General features: G+C 31.8%; 1 protein-coding gene across 4 annotated transcripts in view; it reads right to left on the reverse strand.

Moving 5' to 3' along the window:
- The window catches only part of CSMD3 (CUB and Sushi multiple domains 3), a 1,211,731-nt gene that overhangs the window by 296,946 nt on the left and 899,944 nt on the right, over window positions 1-14,841 (reverse strand). For all 4 annotated transcript variants that reach the window (XM_054518783.2, XM_063726791.1, XM_063726792.1 and 1 more), the window contains one exon: window positions 4,853-5,044. In XM_054518783.2, the coding sequence (XP_054374758.2) occupies window positions 4,853-5,044 (192 nt within the window). The remainder of the gene's footprint in view (window positions 1-4,852; window positions 5,045-14,841) is intronic.

The following is a 14,841-nucleotide window of genomic DNA, read 5'->3' on the forward strand; positions in this document are numbered from 1 at the left end:
TCAACTTCTGCCAAACTCCTGATAACACTGATATTTTTACTGCCTCTTATGAATCACAAATGTTCTTAATGGCATCTAAAATGGTAAATTCTTTCCAGAAGGTTTTCAATTTACTTTGCTCAGATGCATCAGATAAATCACTGTCTTTGGCAGCTATAGTATTGTAAAATATATTTCTTAAATAATGCCACTTTAAAAGTCAAAATTACTCCTTGATCCATGGGCTGCAAAATGGATGCTGTGTTATTGGCATAGAAACATTAATCTCTTTGCATATCTCCATTAGAGCTTTTGGGTGAACAGGTACATTTTCAATGAGCAGTGATATTTTGAAAATCATCTTTTTTTCTCATCAGTAGGTCTCAACAATGGGCTTAAAATATTCAGTAAACCATAGTGTAAACAGATGCGCTGTCATCCAAGCTTAATTGCTCCATTTATAGATCACAGGTATAATTCTTAACAGGCCTAAGATTTTCAGAATGGTAAATGAGCACTGGTTTTATTTTAAAGTCACCAGCTGCATTAGCCCCTATAAGAGAGTGATCCTGTCCTTTGAAGCTTTGAAACCAGACATTGATTTCTCCTCTCTAGCAATGAAAGTTCTAGATGACACTATTCCAATAGAATGCTGTTTCATCTACATTGAAAACTGTTTTTAATGTAGCCACTTTCATCAGTGATCTTAGCTAGATCTTCTGGATAACTGGCTGCAGCTTCTCCTTCAGTACCTACATATTCAAGTTCCACTTTAATGTTACAGAGATAGCTTCTTTCCTTAAACCTTATAAATCAACCTATGCTAGCTTCAAAGTTTTCTTCTGCAGCTTTTTCACCTGTCTATGTCTTTATAGAATTAAAGAGTTAGGGCCTTCCTTTGGATTAGGTTTTGGCTTATGGGAATGTTGTGGCTGGTTTGATCTTCTATTCAGACCACTGATTTGCTTCATATCTGCAACAAAGCTGTTTTGCTTTATCATTTCTGTGTTCACTAGAGTAGAATTTTCAATTTCTGTCAAGAATTTTGCTTTTGCATTCAGAATGTGGGTAACCATTTGGTGCAAGAGGCCTAGCTATCAGCCTGTTTAGGCTTTCAACTGGCCTTCCCCACTAAGCTTAATCATTTCAAGCTTTTAATTTAGAGTGACAGATGTGCAAATCTTCCTTTCACTTGAATGCTCAGAGGCCATTGGTCTAATTTTAATACTGTGTATCAGAGAATAGGTAGGCCCAAGGAAAGAGAGAGACATGGAGGAACAGTCAGGGGAGCACTCAAAACACACATATTTATTGGTTAAGTTCACTGTCCTACATGGGCATTTGTTTGTGGCACCCCAAAACAATTACAATAGTAACATAAAAGATCACTGATCACAGATCACAATAACAATAAAATAGCAATGAAAAAGTTTGAAATATTGTGAGAATTACCAAAATATAATACAGGGACATGAAGTGAGCAGATGCCATTGGAAAAAAAGTCTATTAGGACTTGCTTGGCACAGGGTTGACAAAAACCTTCAATTTGTAAAAAAACGTAATATCTGTGGAGTGCAATAAAGTGAACTGTAATAAAATGAGGTCTGCTTATATGTATGTATATATGCAAAAAAGAACAGAATGATAGCAAAATGTTCTTTGTGATTTTTTTCCACTTGGATTATGTGTAATTTTGGAGAGGGTAGGGGAGTAATTTTGTTTCAATTGTCCTTATTTTTTAGAAGGAACATTGGTCTTTTTTATTGTTAGAAATGGTATAGAGATGCATACATACATGTATATATTATACATGTATATTCTTTATCACAAAATATTTAAGGAAATTTATTACATATAGTAAAGTGTCTATTATTTAGATATAAGATCCTCTAAAATGATTTTTATTCTATTACTTAATTTATTGTTTTTCTTCTAGAGACAAGGTCTTACTGTGTTGCCCAGTCTCATCTCAAACTCCTGGGCTCAAGCAATCCTCCCATCTTAGCCTCCTGAGTAGCTGGGAACACAGGTGTGCATCTATTCAAATTATTTATCAAAGATTTCTCAATATATTTCAATGCTGTGGTTGATTTTGAAAACCTATGAAAGCCAATGAGAAAAGCAGAGACATTATAGTGAGTAAAGAAAATTATCTTTAAATATACTCAACTTTAAATAGCATCTAGAAATGCATCTCTATTTTTGCCCATCTAACCATAAAGCATTCAAAATATAAGTCAGGGATTCATGAATTAAGTTTTCAGTAATTTGTTCTGAATGCAGTGTTTTCTGAGGCAGTTATATGGGCATCAACTATTGATAACTATTTTACAATCTTCTTTATTTGTTTCTCAAATTCAGTTTTATTTGTGTCTTCTTTCTTTCTCAAAAGGCCACTCACATTAATGTCTTTCCTATTTACCTTCATATTGAATACTTCTACTTTCCCGGGGGCAATGTCAAAGTAATTTTCACGCTGTCAATTTTGTTGGAATGAATTCTATTAACTCTCTTAAAGACGACGTCCTTCTGTTTGGTACTTGCTATAAGACTGACTGTTTCTATATGCAAGCAAGCAAAATGCTTTATGCTCCGGGGTCTGAGACATAGAATTATGGAGTTTCTAAGAAGTTCAGGGTTTAATCTTTGGCATGGTATTTCCAATCATGAAGTCCTTTCTTATCAGTTTTAGAGGTCAAGCTTTCTGCAGCCTTAGCAATTTTTCAGACTTTTTCTTTTAAGGTTATTTTCTTCCCCAGAGAAGCTCTAATTTATATCTTCTCCTCAAGCTATCTTTTCCTACCAAAAATAATACACAGTATCATTATCTATACAAAAACCTCACACAAACTGCTTAACTTAAGTAAGATGTAGTACTCAGCTTTTTTTTTTTTTTCTAGAATAGGACTGGCTAGCTAAAGCATATTCTTGTCTAAAAATGGAAATTTATAATAGCAGATCTCAGAACTTTTTCATCTTTTGCATCTTGGATTTTAGTGTTATCTAGAATTTTTGTATAAGCCATTTAATATTTTAGGATTTTATGTAAAAACAATTGGCATAAGTTAGCCCTTCTGGTAATTCTAATAAGCAACATCCTTTAGCCAAATCTAAGAATCACAATAAAACAAGAAGTTCTACAGTAAGATTTTGGTGGTTTATAATTTATTCTTTACATAAATATTCTCTTCATGAGATATGTGGTCAAATTCCAATTAATTAGAATAAGAAGTTTTAATTTAGTTGAACATTTTTTGGTTAATTGAGTAGTAAACAAACTTGAAAATTTTGAAACAAATATGAAACATTATTTCAATCTCTTTCTTTGCAAACATTTCTTAACAGTTTTTTCCCCCGGATGGTATGAGTGCACTTACAGTAAATGTAAATTAATTGATGTTTGTCGATTTAGAATCTTGCAGTGGTACATGAAGAACAATATGGGTGTGAATAGAAATAGTGTAATGGGAGATATAGCTAAATCTGAACTGTTCAAGTGATGCCATTATTTCATGCTTTATAAAAGGGTCTCTAATAAATTTACTTCTTTGTCATTTGTCTTATTTTTTACAGCAGAGATCTAGAACTGTCCGTCTACTGCCTGGCTGGTTTGGGCCTTTGTATGTTGTTTGGTGCATTTAGTGTTTTCTTAAATCCAACTTTATAAAATAGAGAAAATGTGTTGTAAAACTTTTTTTTTTTTATTGTTTCACTGGAAAGTAAGTTCATAGGAACAGAGAACTTTTCTGTCTTGTTTTATTGCTAATTTCCCACTGTTTAGAACAGTGCCTGAGACAGTTAATGACTAATGAATTTGATTTTGTAATTTTGTGTGGGGAGTTACAAGATGGGGCAAAATAAATCTGAATAATTGTTTGAGTTTGTTCACTTCTAACTGAAGAACTAACACTATTTTCCTATTTCCATGGGACTTTCAAAATAAGTCACTGTGAAGTTTACGAGTTAGGTATAAGTGAACAAAAATAAGATTCTCCCTCTAAAACATGATACATTTGCATGTACCAAATGCTATAAGAAATACAATGATGAACAAAATATAGAATCTTCTCCCAAGTTGCTTACAGTGTAGTAAGAGAGAGTATGTAAATAAATAAAATTTTCAGTAGAGAAAACATTTGTTCAAAATGTGTCATAAATTCAAGATGACACAAATACTAAAGCAACTGAACAGAACAAAAAAGTTTAAGATTAAACTAGTTTAATTATATAGCATATTTTCTAACTATTTTTATTCCAAAAGTGGGACATTCCTCTAAGTCTTTCTCAGACCAAATCATAATTTGTATTTTAATTTTCCGGAGTCTAACTTGGAGATTCAATAACAGAGTAAGGAGACAAAAGACAGCTGGAAGTATGATCCAGGCTGCTACAACTTCTTAGATCTTCCAAATAAAAACCAATATTCCTTTGGATTACATGAACTAAATGGAAAGACAAAGCTTGGAAATTCTGACATAGATTCTGACAATATTTTCTTTCTTAAATGAAATAACCATTTTAGAGACAAGATCAATATTACCCATTTTAATATGGAGTCTGAATCCACTCTTTAAGCAATGGGTAACTATGGCTACATAGTAAATAAAGGGTGATATAATTTTCCAAGAGCTTTGATTCATAACTGTTTTAGAATCTTAGAAGCATTGAAAAAATTAATGAAATCATCAGCCTTTACCCCATGGAAAAATAATAATCATTTTATAATTTTGTACATTCTGGGGAGGTTAATAATCCTCTGAAATCTTAGACTCTCATATAGAATCTATTCTAGAATATGGTTCTTAAGAAAAATACCAGTTTTTAACCATTGTTTTATGTTTATATAAAATTTTAATTGTTCTTTAATTCATACCTATACAGACTGGTGGGCTGGGCTGCCAGAAGTACCGATTTTCTACCTGAATGCAGGTTATTCTTTCCTCTCCTTGAAGTTCATATCCTGGGTCACATTGAAAAACAACAGTGTCCCCAGGTTCTCTTCCATCCCCATTTCGAGTCCCATTCATGGGGACCCCTGGGTCACGACATGCAGTGGCAACAGAACCTATCAAAAGACAGAGACAACATTTTAGTTTTGATAACTACCAAAATCAATGTCATATATCCATGTGTTTTAGAAAATTAATTTTTAAAATTTTGGGGTCAATTTTTAAATGCTATACAGTAAACACTTTCTCTATATTTTAAATAATTTATGTGCTAACTTATGTGAAAAAGTGGCGTAGTATTTTAGTTACCAAATACTAAATTTACTCAACATTATTAAATGTACTGTGAAAGACACTGAAGAGTATGAAAAGAAAGCTTCATACTGGGAAAATATATTTGTTAGGAACATATCCACAGAGGACTTGTAGCTAGAATATATAAAGAACTCTCGAAACTCAAAAAAAAAGGAAGAAAATTAGCAATCAATCCAGTTACAAAATGAGCAAAGACATTTTAATGAAAACGATATCAGAAAACACATGAAAAGATGTTGAACATCACTAACTAATAGAGAAATGCAAATTAAAACCACAATGAGATACTACTACATACATTTCAAATTGGCTCAATTTTTTAAAAAACATATGATAACAATAAATGCTGGCAAGATTATGGAGAAAACTGGATCATTCATGCATTGCTGGTGGGAATGTAAAGTGGTAAAACCACTCTGGAAAGGATTATGGCACTTTCTTACGAAACTAACCATTCACTTACTATATACCACAGCAATTGCACCCTTGAACATTTATCCAAAAGAAAATAAAACTTATATTCACACGAAAGCCTGCACACAGATATTCATAACTTTATCCATAATTGCTAATAACTAGGAACAACCCAAATGTCATTCAACAGGTAAATGGTTAAATGATGGTAAATCCATGCAATGGAATATTACTCAGTAATAAAAAAGAATGATTCATATATATGACTTGGATGAATTTCAAGGAAATTGTGCTAAGTAAAAACAATACAATATCAAAATATTATATACTGTTTAATTCATTTATATAACATTCTTGAAGTGGCAACATTTTAAAATTAGAGGCCAGGCATAGTGGCTCACACCTGTAATCCCAGCACTTTGGGACATCAAGGCAAGAGGATTTCTAAATCCCAGGAGTTTGAGACCAGCCTGGGCAACTAAGTGAGACTCTGTCTCTAGAAAAAATTAAAAAAAAAAAATTAGCCCAGCATGGTGGTGCGTGCCTGCAGTCCCAGCTGCTTGAGAGGCTGAGGTGAGAGGACAGCTTGAGCCTAGGAGGTCAAGGCTACAGTGAGCCATGACTGTCCGTCTGCACTAAATTTATAAGTGAATTTGTTTTGTAATATCCATCAGTTTTTCTCAGCAGAGCACTAAACGGAGCATCATGCATCAAAGAATCTGAAGAATTATAGTCTTCCACTATGGATAGAGATCTTTTATAAAAAATGTTTTGTGTGTGTGTGAGAGAGAGAGAGAAACTTATTCATTAAATTTTTCTTGATTTGCTCTGGAATGGTTGCTACCCAAACTAAAATTGATCTGTTGTATTAGTCTGTTTTCACACTGCTATAAATAACTACCTGGGACTGGGTAATTTATGAAGAAAAGAGGTTTAATTGACTCACAGTTCAGTAGGCTTAGTAGGAAGCATGGCTAGTAGGCCTCAGGAAACTTACAATCATGGCAGAAGGCAAAGGGGAGGCAACCACATCTTACCATGGCAGAGAAGGAGAGAGAGAGTGAAGGGGAAAGTGCCACACACTTTCAAATAACCAGATCTCATGAGAACATACTTACTATCAAGAGAAGAGCAAGGGAGAAGTCCGCTCCCATGATTCAATCACCTCCCACCAAGCCCCTCCACTGACATGTGGGGATTACAATTACAGATGAGATTTGGGTGGTGACACAGAGCCAAACCATATCACCTATGGATTGGTTTTATAAGTGGAGAGTGACGTTTGACACACAAGGTTTACATTTAGGATGTTTTTATTAGAAAGAAGTGACATAAATGTGAAAAGTGCTATAGCTTTCAAATTGAATAACAGGAATAATATAAAAGATTATGAAAAATACTTCAATTTTGTTTGAGATTTCCAGTGTACTGGACACAGGAAGCTTTCAGCCTAAGATGTACTATCTCAAAAATAAAAATGTTTGTGTAACAATGTTGGAAAAACATACTGAAATGAAAGAAGTCAGTATCATCACATTTTAGCTGAGTATCACAGGAAAAAAAGCTGACTATGATGGGAAAAAAGTGTTTTTACACTACTATCAGAATTACTGGGCTGAAAGATTTAAAGTGGGACGTAGTAACTAAAATAATATTTTGATATGACAGCTAATATACAATATGTGAGAATACACATTTGCCTTTGGGCTTAGTTGACTTGAAGGAGGAGAGGTGGTAAATCCTTCAAGTTCCTTTTTCTTTCAATTAATAAACAAATTAGGAGTAAGATTTTAAAGAACAAGAAAGGATGGGGTTTAAGGAAAGACCAAATAAAGTTTTTTCCTCTTGGAATTACTTGAGTTCTGAAAGCAGTTAGTTAAATACACACAGGAACAATTACTTGGTGTAAATGCTATTGTCTTTTTTTTTTTTTTTTTTTTACTCATTCGAAGTTTGATTTTCATGCTCTTTATACTCTGTGTTGTAGGTAGACAAAATTATAATAATTTTAGCATCAATCATTCTCCATCTGTATCAAATAGAAACTGTAGCCAGTGAAAGAAATAACAATTTAAGGAGCTATGCTATATTTCCTTTCAAATTAGAAGTCAGGTAATCTCACATAATTAAAATGATTTAAAAAGCAATTATATAATATTAAAGTAACTTCATTGATCATACACTTTTAAATAGATTAATAATTTGTATTTTATATGTACTTCTCTTTTTTTGAATCATACAATTCTCAAAATATATAATCCTTATTTGTATTTTCTTTTTGTTATTGTTATATAAATTTTTAAGTAGGAATTTGATCATCTTTATCCCCTCCTGTTCTGGAACAATATATAGAATATTTCGGTAGAATGAGGACTCGTTTGGCAATTAAGTATTTTAATTTATCAACTATTTTAAATACGTAAAAATTTAAAAGTATATGTCAGAAAATAGTATACTGACTGCCAATGTATTAACCGTGGGTAATTCACTTATTTTCTAAATGTCTTTATTTCAAATTGCTTCAAATTTATTTGCTGAAATGAATATCCATATCTTTGTTTTATTAGATTTTAAGTCTGCCATTCATGCCTCCTCTTCCCTAACATAAATATGCAAAGTAAGCAGAAATTCCAACAAAGATAAAGGGTCTTAACAACCTTGTTGTCTCACCTGTAATAATATCATAAAAGGAACATTCTTGAAGTGAATAATAGGCTTATATGTTATAACATCCAAATATAATTCGTGTTTGACCTGTAAAATCCCACGAAGTTGTCAATAAAAGATTACTTCCCTTTCTTGTTTTCTTCACCTCAAAAGGGCTGGCCAATTTCATTTTGGTTAGTCTAGGAATTATCCAGTGACTAGTCTGTTACACAGATGTAGATTGTACTCCTTAAATTAGGTTAACGCTCATTAGAAATAATAAGTCACACAGAAAAAGTATATAAATAGAAGCATATGTGAATAGCTAATAATGCTAATATGTAATACTTATTGAGCACTTTCTACATTTAAAACACCATGCTATAAGCTACCTCTCGATTCACAGGAAGTCTGAGTACTATTATTATCCACATTTTTCCATTGAGAAAATTGAGGCTTAAAAAGGCTAAGGTGCTTTCCCAACATCGTACAATTACTTAGGGACAGTTAAAGTACAAATGCAGGCATAAGACCATATCCAAGGGACATTTTTGAAATAAAAGTGATAAAGCCTTTGTAATAAAATGTGCTTAAGTGTTGAATAGAGCATAAAACTCAATGATATGATTAAGTCTCTGAAACATGCTATTAATCTTTAAGTGTCATTTTAAAATCAGACGAGCAGTTATCCACCTATTATTTTCACTAAAGTAGTCCAAAAACCTACACATTTATAACATCTTAAATGTATTAATTTCTTTAAAAATATTTGCACTGATATCAACATTAAAGCCTTATTAAATAGGGTTCTATTGTTATATATCAAATTGAATAAAGACCAGCTAAGAAAGAGAAACTTAAAAAAAGGCAATTAATTTAGAATAGAGACCAATAAAATAATGATAATAGCAATGATTACTGTCTCTATTTAGAGCATATAGCATGCAAAGCACTTGACTAGCAGCTCAGTTTACACTCAAGCTAAAACACAGAATCCTTACAAAGTGGTATTTTCATCCCTATTTTTAAATGGGTAAAATGAGATCTTAAGATCTCAGAGATCTTAAGTGCATGTTCTTAGCAGAGCTGGAATTTGAACTCAACCAGCAGGGCTCTTAACCACTACAGTGTGTTGTCTCAGCACAAACCTATCCCATTACCAGAAATAACATAAAGCCATATCCTATTAGTGGAACTCTGACAGCTGTCTATTGATGAAAGAATTGGCCAAAAAAATTTAGACCAATTTGACATGGAAAGGCAAGAAATATTGAACTATTTGTATCCCTTTATTACACATAAAAATATGTTGCTGCCTACATTTTTACCATAATGGAAAGCAGAAAAGAAAGAGGCAAGGTTATATTTGTGGTTATTAAAAATAATAGAAATAAAATTTATTCATATACATATCCAAGTTTAGCCATATATATGCCAAATACATGCCAAATAACATTTTAAAGTAACTACAATATGAGGAACATTTCCACTCCAACTGCTTTTTCACTGTTTCTCCTTCTCACCCCTTATTTTGTTTTATTTCCTTTATAATTTTTTGAGAGGGTAAAGCAATAGATAGAAGCACTCTCTTCTTAACACCATCAAATTGATCACCTTGCTGGTATTTACATCCATATTTTGTTTCCTTGTCTTTTAAAATGGAGAAGTTGGCCTTGTTCTATAAAAAGCAAATCGTAGTTCTTGTGTTGCTAGTATTAAACACTGTTAAGGACTTATTCCTAAATGTTTTTCATCTCCTCTGCATCACTAGCACATTGGATCATTCTCAGCCGCATGTACAGTACTATACTGGATCATTCTCAACAGCATGTAATTGTGGCTTCTATCTTCCATTTTAAATAAACAAACAAAACTTTATAATATCCCCATCCTCTTTCAGCTGTTTTCCCATTTCTCTGCTTTCTTTAATAGAAAATCTATTAAATATATCTCCTGAGAGAAGTTTCTATACAATTGTCTCCAGTTTTATTGTCAGTCTTTCCTCTATTCCACTGTTTTTAAATCCAGGCTGCCAAATCCAGTGGTAACTTTTATGCTTTCTTTCAAAAACCTTTCAGCAACATTTATTAGAGCTGACTATTCCTTCCTTCTTCAAGCACTGTTTTTTATTTTGTTGTTTTGTTTTTTGGCTGCCAATTCATCAGCCTAGTCTGGTTTTCTTTCTGGCTTATTTGCTGCTCTCTTTTGGTATCTTTTGCTTTTGTTACTTGATAACCTGATGACTGAGGGCTGGAGTACCTTAGGAATTAGTCCTTAATATTCTTGTCCCTTCTTTCCACAATTTCTTACTAAATAACTTCATAAGTTTAAATATTATTTTTAGCTTGATGCCCCTGAAATTTATATATCCAGCCTTAACTTTTTTCTGAGCTCTTAACCATTCTCTTCAAGTGCCTATTTAACTTCTGTACTTAGATGTCTGGTAGGTTCCTCAACTTACTATGTCCAAAATATTGCAAAATTATAAAATCTTTTAATCTTCTGATTTAGAAAGTAAAATTGTAAAAAATAAGTATAAAATTTCACCTACGTAAATTTTTCCTAGACAATTAATGTCATCGCAAATATACTTCTAATTTATTAGAATAACCAGATAAAAATATGTTTCAGAAATTATTCAAAAAGAAGGTAAAAATCTTTGACATAAGAAATAGAGTGAACATTAGCAAAAATATAAAATCTTCTAATTTTTACACTATTTTTTGTGCCAGTGATTTTACTTTGTATGGTACCATTTATTTCTAATAAAATGAGTTTTTCTATCTGGTTGTTATGATAAATTAGAAATACATTTGCTATGACAAATTTTTACTTTCAAAATAGAACTGTTTCTATTCCACTAAAAACAAATAACTGTACCCACGGCTAAAATTCTCATTAACCTGAATGTGAAAAAAAGATAGACATGTAAAAGTAATACAATTTTCTAACTGCTTATACATAGTAGAAACAATTTTTCAAGATATGTTGTTTTATTCTAATTATATATAAGGAATCTCTTTGAATTCATTATAAAAGAATGTATGCTTATCTGAGAAAGCATATATTACTTAGAAATTGTTTTTACAATATCATCGATCTTCACTGATCTAAATCCACTGAAAGAGTTCATAGCATTTGTCATTAAGTAACATGTCCTTATCAAATCTAGCTTTGTTATGCCCTAGGAAGAAATAAATTGTCCATCAGTACAAGAATTTGAAGAGAACTTCTTACTATAGTTAAAAACAAATGAATGAACGAATGAATAAATGAATGAACGAAACTGTCATTTGTCATTTCAGTGTATGCTGAAGGTTTATTTATAATATGATATTATTTTGAAGCCAGGAGCTGTTTATTTCAAGTGTGCCATAACAATATTTACATTACATTTTAATTGCTTTAATCTGTTATGAATAACCTAGGGTTTGTTCAGAAAAAAAACCAGATGGCACTAACTACTACAAAATATAACTGAGTTCTCATTATTGCTACTGTAAATATACTTCTCACTTATTTTATCTTTGCTTCCATCTAATTGGGAGTATAATTTCACTGGAAATATGCACTTCACTTAATATAGATTTCACAAGCCTAGCTGGTGCATATGAAGTTTTCAACTGAAATATAGATGACTACCTGAAGTCAGAGATAAGTTGAATTACCATTGTGGTGACAACAGCAAAAGAAAACACTCCGGTTTTCTTACTGCTTTGCTTGGTATAACAAAGAATAAATACACTGAAATCACTCTTAAGTTCTTATGTGTCCTTTCTGTTCAGAAAATCGACTTTTTGGTATAAACTTGTTTATTTCAAGACCTTTCAAAGAAGAAAAATCTTGGATTTCATACAGTTGGATGAGTAATGATATCAGAAGCAGGAGACTTAGACTTAGTGTACTGTATTAAGAAAAGATATTACTCCCTTGTATTAGTTCCCTGAATCTTTCCTGCCTCATCTGTAAAACTGGCCTAGGAATATTTCATCTGCTTTATTTAGAATCAGACAAAATATTAAATTTTTATTCTAACAATTATATTCATAATTCTATGAAAATACAATTCTGAAATGAAAAAACAAGTAGATTTTAATATGCATTGTATAGGTTTTCTAAGCAATAATTTTATATTTTTTGCCATGTGTCAGGAGACTTAGCAAGGTCATGGTCCAAATTTGGTATTCACAATTTCTTACATCCCTCTCTTTCAGCTTTATTGCCTATATTTTTGTATTGGCTAAAAAATGACACTGTATTCTCCACTTCACTATCTATAAGAAAATCAAGATGGGTAATGGGAATACTTAACCTGTGAGAAAAATCTCATCCAGAGTCAAATCAATCAGAAAATATTTGAAATGCAGATGGTAACCTAGAGGTGAATTTCACCCTGGAGAATTTTGCCCTTGATTGAGCCCTTGCTTTGTACATGATCCATCAATTTTATAAAGAATGTTCAACATCATTATTAGGCCCACACTCTGCCAGCTACTCAGAAATGTGGCTATCTTTAGAATTTCATTATGTTACTAAGGATACATTTAATGATATGGCAAGTCAGGTTAAAGTTGATGGCAGCATGACAGACACATTCCCATCAACCTAGGAGAGAAACAAAGCTGCTTAATGCATGGTATGAAAAATAAACCTCAAAGCCAGTGTTGTAATATACTTCCAAGTATATAGAAATCTCTTTTTTAAAAATGCGTATGCATTTATTATAACAAATAATTATTGAGCCAGGTATTATGCTTGATGTTGGAGATATTAACAGAAACAACACAGCCCTGCTTTCATAGATTCTTATGCTCCAGTATGCCTACAAAAGTTGTTGGCATTGTATCATATCATATCACATACAATCAATGATATAATTTTTGTGGAATCAAAGGCCTGTTAGGTTGAAGACTATCAAAAGGATATGTACAAGAAACTCATTTTACATCCAAAGATTACAGAAAAGTATATGAGTCGATTTGAAATAGAATTCTAGTATATGGGGATGACCAGTATTAGTAAGTAAAAAAAAAAAAGAAAGAAAAATTATGTAAAAATGGTTTCATATTACTTCTGACTGACGGTATACAGTATTTGTGTGCTTTTGGTTTTACGTTATTAGAAGATTTACCCATTCAATCAGATTCATTAAATATTTACTAAGTACCAAGTACCAGGTGCCGTGCCAAGTTGTGGGGACACAAATATCATCAGGATGACATGCTTACCCTTCAAGGAACACAGGCTAAGAGGAACAGTAGATGTAAACATAGTTTTAAAATAATAACATGTGTATCAAAATCTGATGACTTTGTTATTGAAACTGAAAAAATTGTTAAGCATGAAACAAGAAGCTAAAAGTAAATAAAATTACATAATTAAAATATGTATTGAGTAACATAATTGATATTATATTGATGCATGTCTCACAATAGTTATACAAAAACTATTTTAAAAATAATATAATTTCTAAAAAATTAAAATGACATATCTGTGTACAAAAAGCATCTTCTTTATATGAATTATCTGAATATTAAAATAACATGCAAAATAATCATTTGTGTTACACATGTGCCTTCTTTAATTGGTTTCTTAGTCACATTTAATGCCCTTTTTACTATTTTTTCTAAAGAATGTGTTTTTTCAATATGTTCTTATTTTTATTAGTATTGCTAGAAACATTTTTATATATTTTAAACTGTCAGTAGCTCAATTGATGTCATCATAAGCCATACTATTTTTAATTGAGGAAATTTCCTCTTTATAAATGTTAAGCTACCTAGTAAGCTCAGGTTTAATTCTCTGAAATGAAGAAAAATTTCAATTTTATTTTTATTTTCATTAAGCAGTATGTAAACATTTCAGCTCAAACATTTTCACATGTACTGAATTTTAACTTCTTTTCAGAATACATTTTTGACACACTTTTATAATATGAAACTTGTCAAACAAGTTTTCTTAAATTATAATTTTTTGAAATATTTATCTACAAGCTGTATAATTATATACAAAATAAATTTTATATATATAATTTTATTTATATATAATTTATATTAAATATACATTTTCTTAACTTTATTCTATCCCAGAATAAAGTAGAAGTTTAATCCAATTAAAAATAACTATCAAAAGGCCTGGCGCAGTGGCTCACACCTGTAATCCCAGCACTTTGGTGGACCGAGGCTGGCGGATCACGAGGTCAGGAAATCGAGACCATCCTGGCTAACACGGTGAAACTCCGTCTCTACTAAAAATACAAAAAAATTAGCTAGGCGTGGTGGCAGGCGCATGTAGTCCCAGCTACTTGGGAGGCTGAGGCAGGAGAATGGCGTGAACCCGGGTGGAGCGTGCAGGGAGCCAAGATCTCGCCACTGCACTCCAGCCTGGGCGACAGAGTGAGACTCTGTCCTCCCAAAAAAAAAAAAAAAAAAAAAACTATATATATACATATATAAAAAATATATATATATATATAAAGACCCTTTAACAAGTCAAGACATACTAAAATACTAAAGTTTCCAGTTACAATATTGCACAG

The sequence above is a fragment of the Pongo abelii genome, chromosome 7 (genome assembly GCF_028885655.2).
Source record: "Pongo abelii isolate AG06213 chromosome 7, NHGRI_mPonAbe1-v2.0_pri, whole genome shotgun sequence".
Lineage (NCBI taxonomy): Eukaryota > Metazoa > Chordata > Mammalia > Primates > Hominidae > Pongo > Pongo abelii.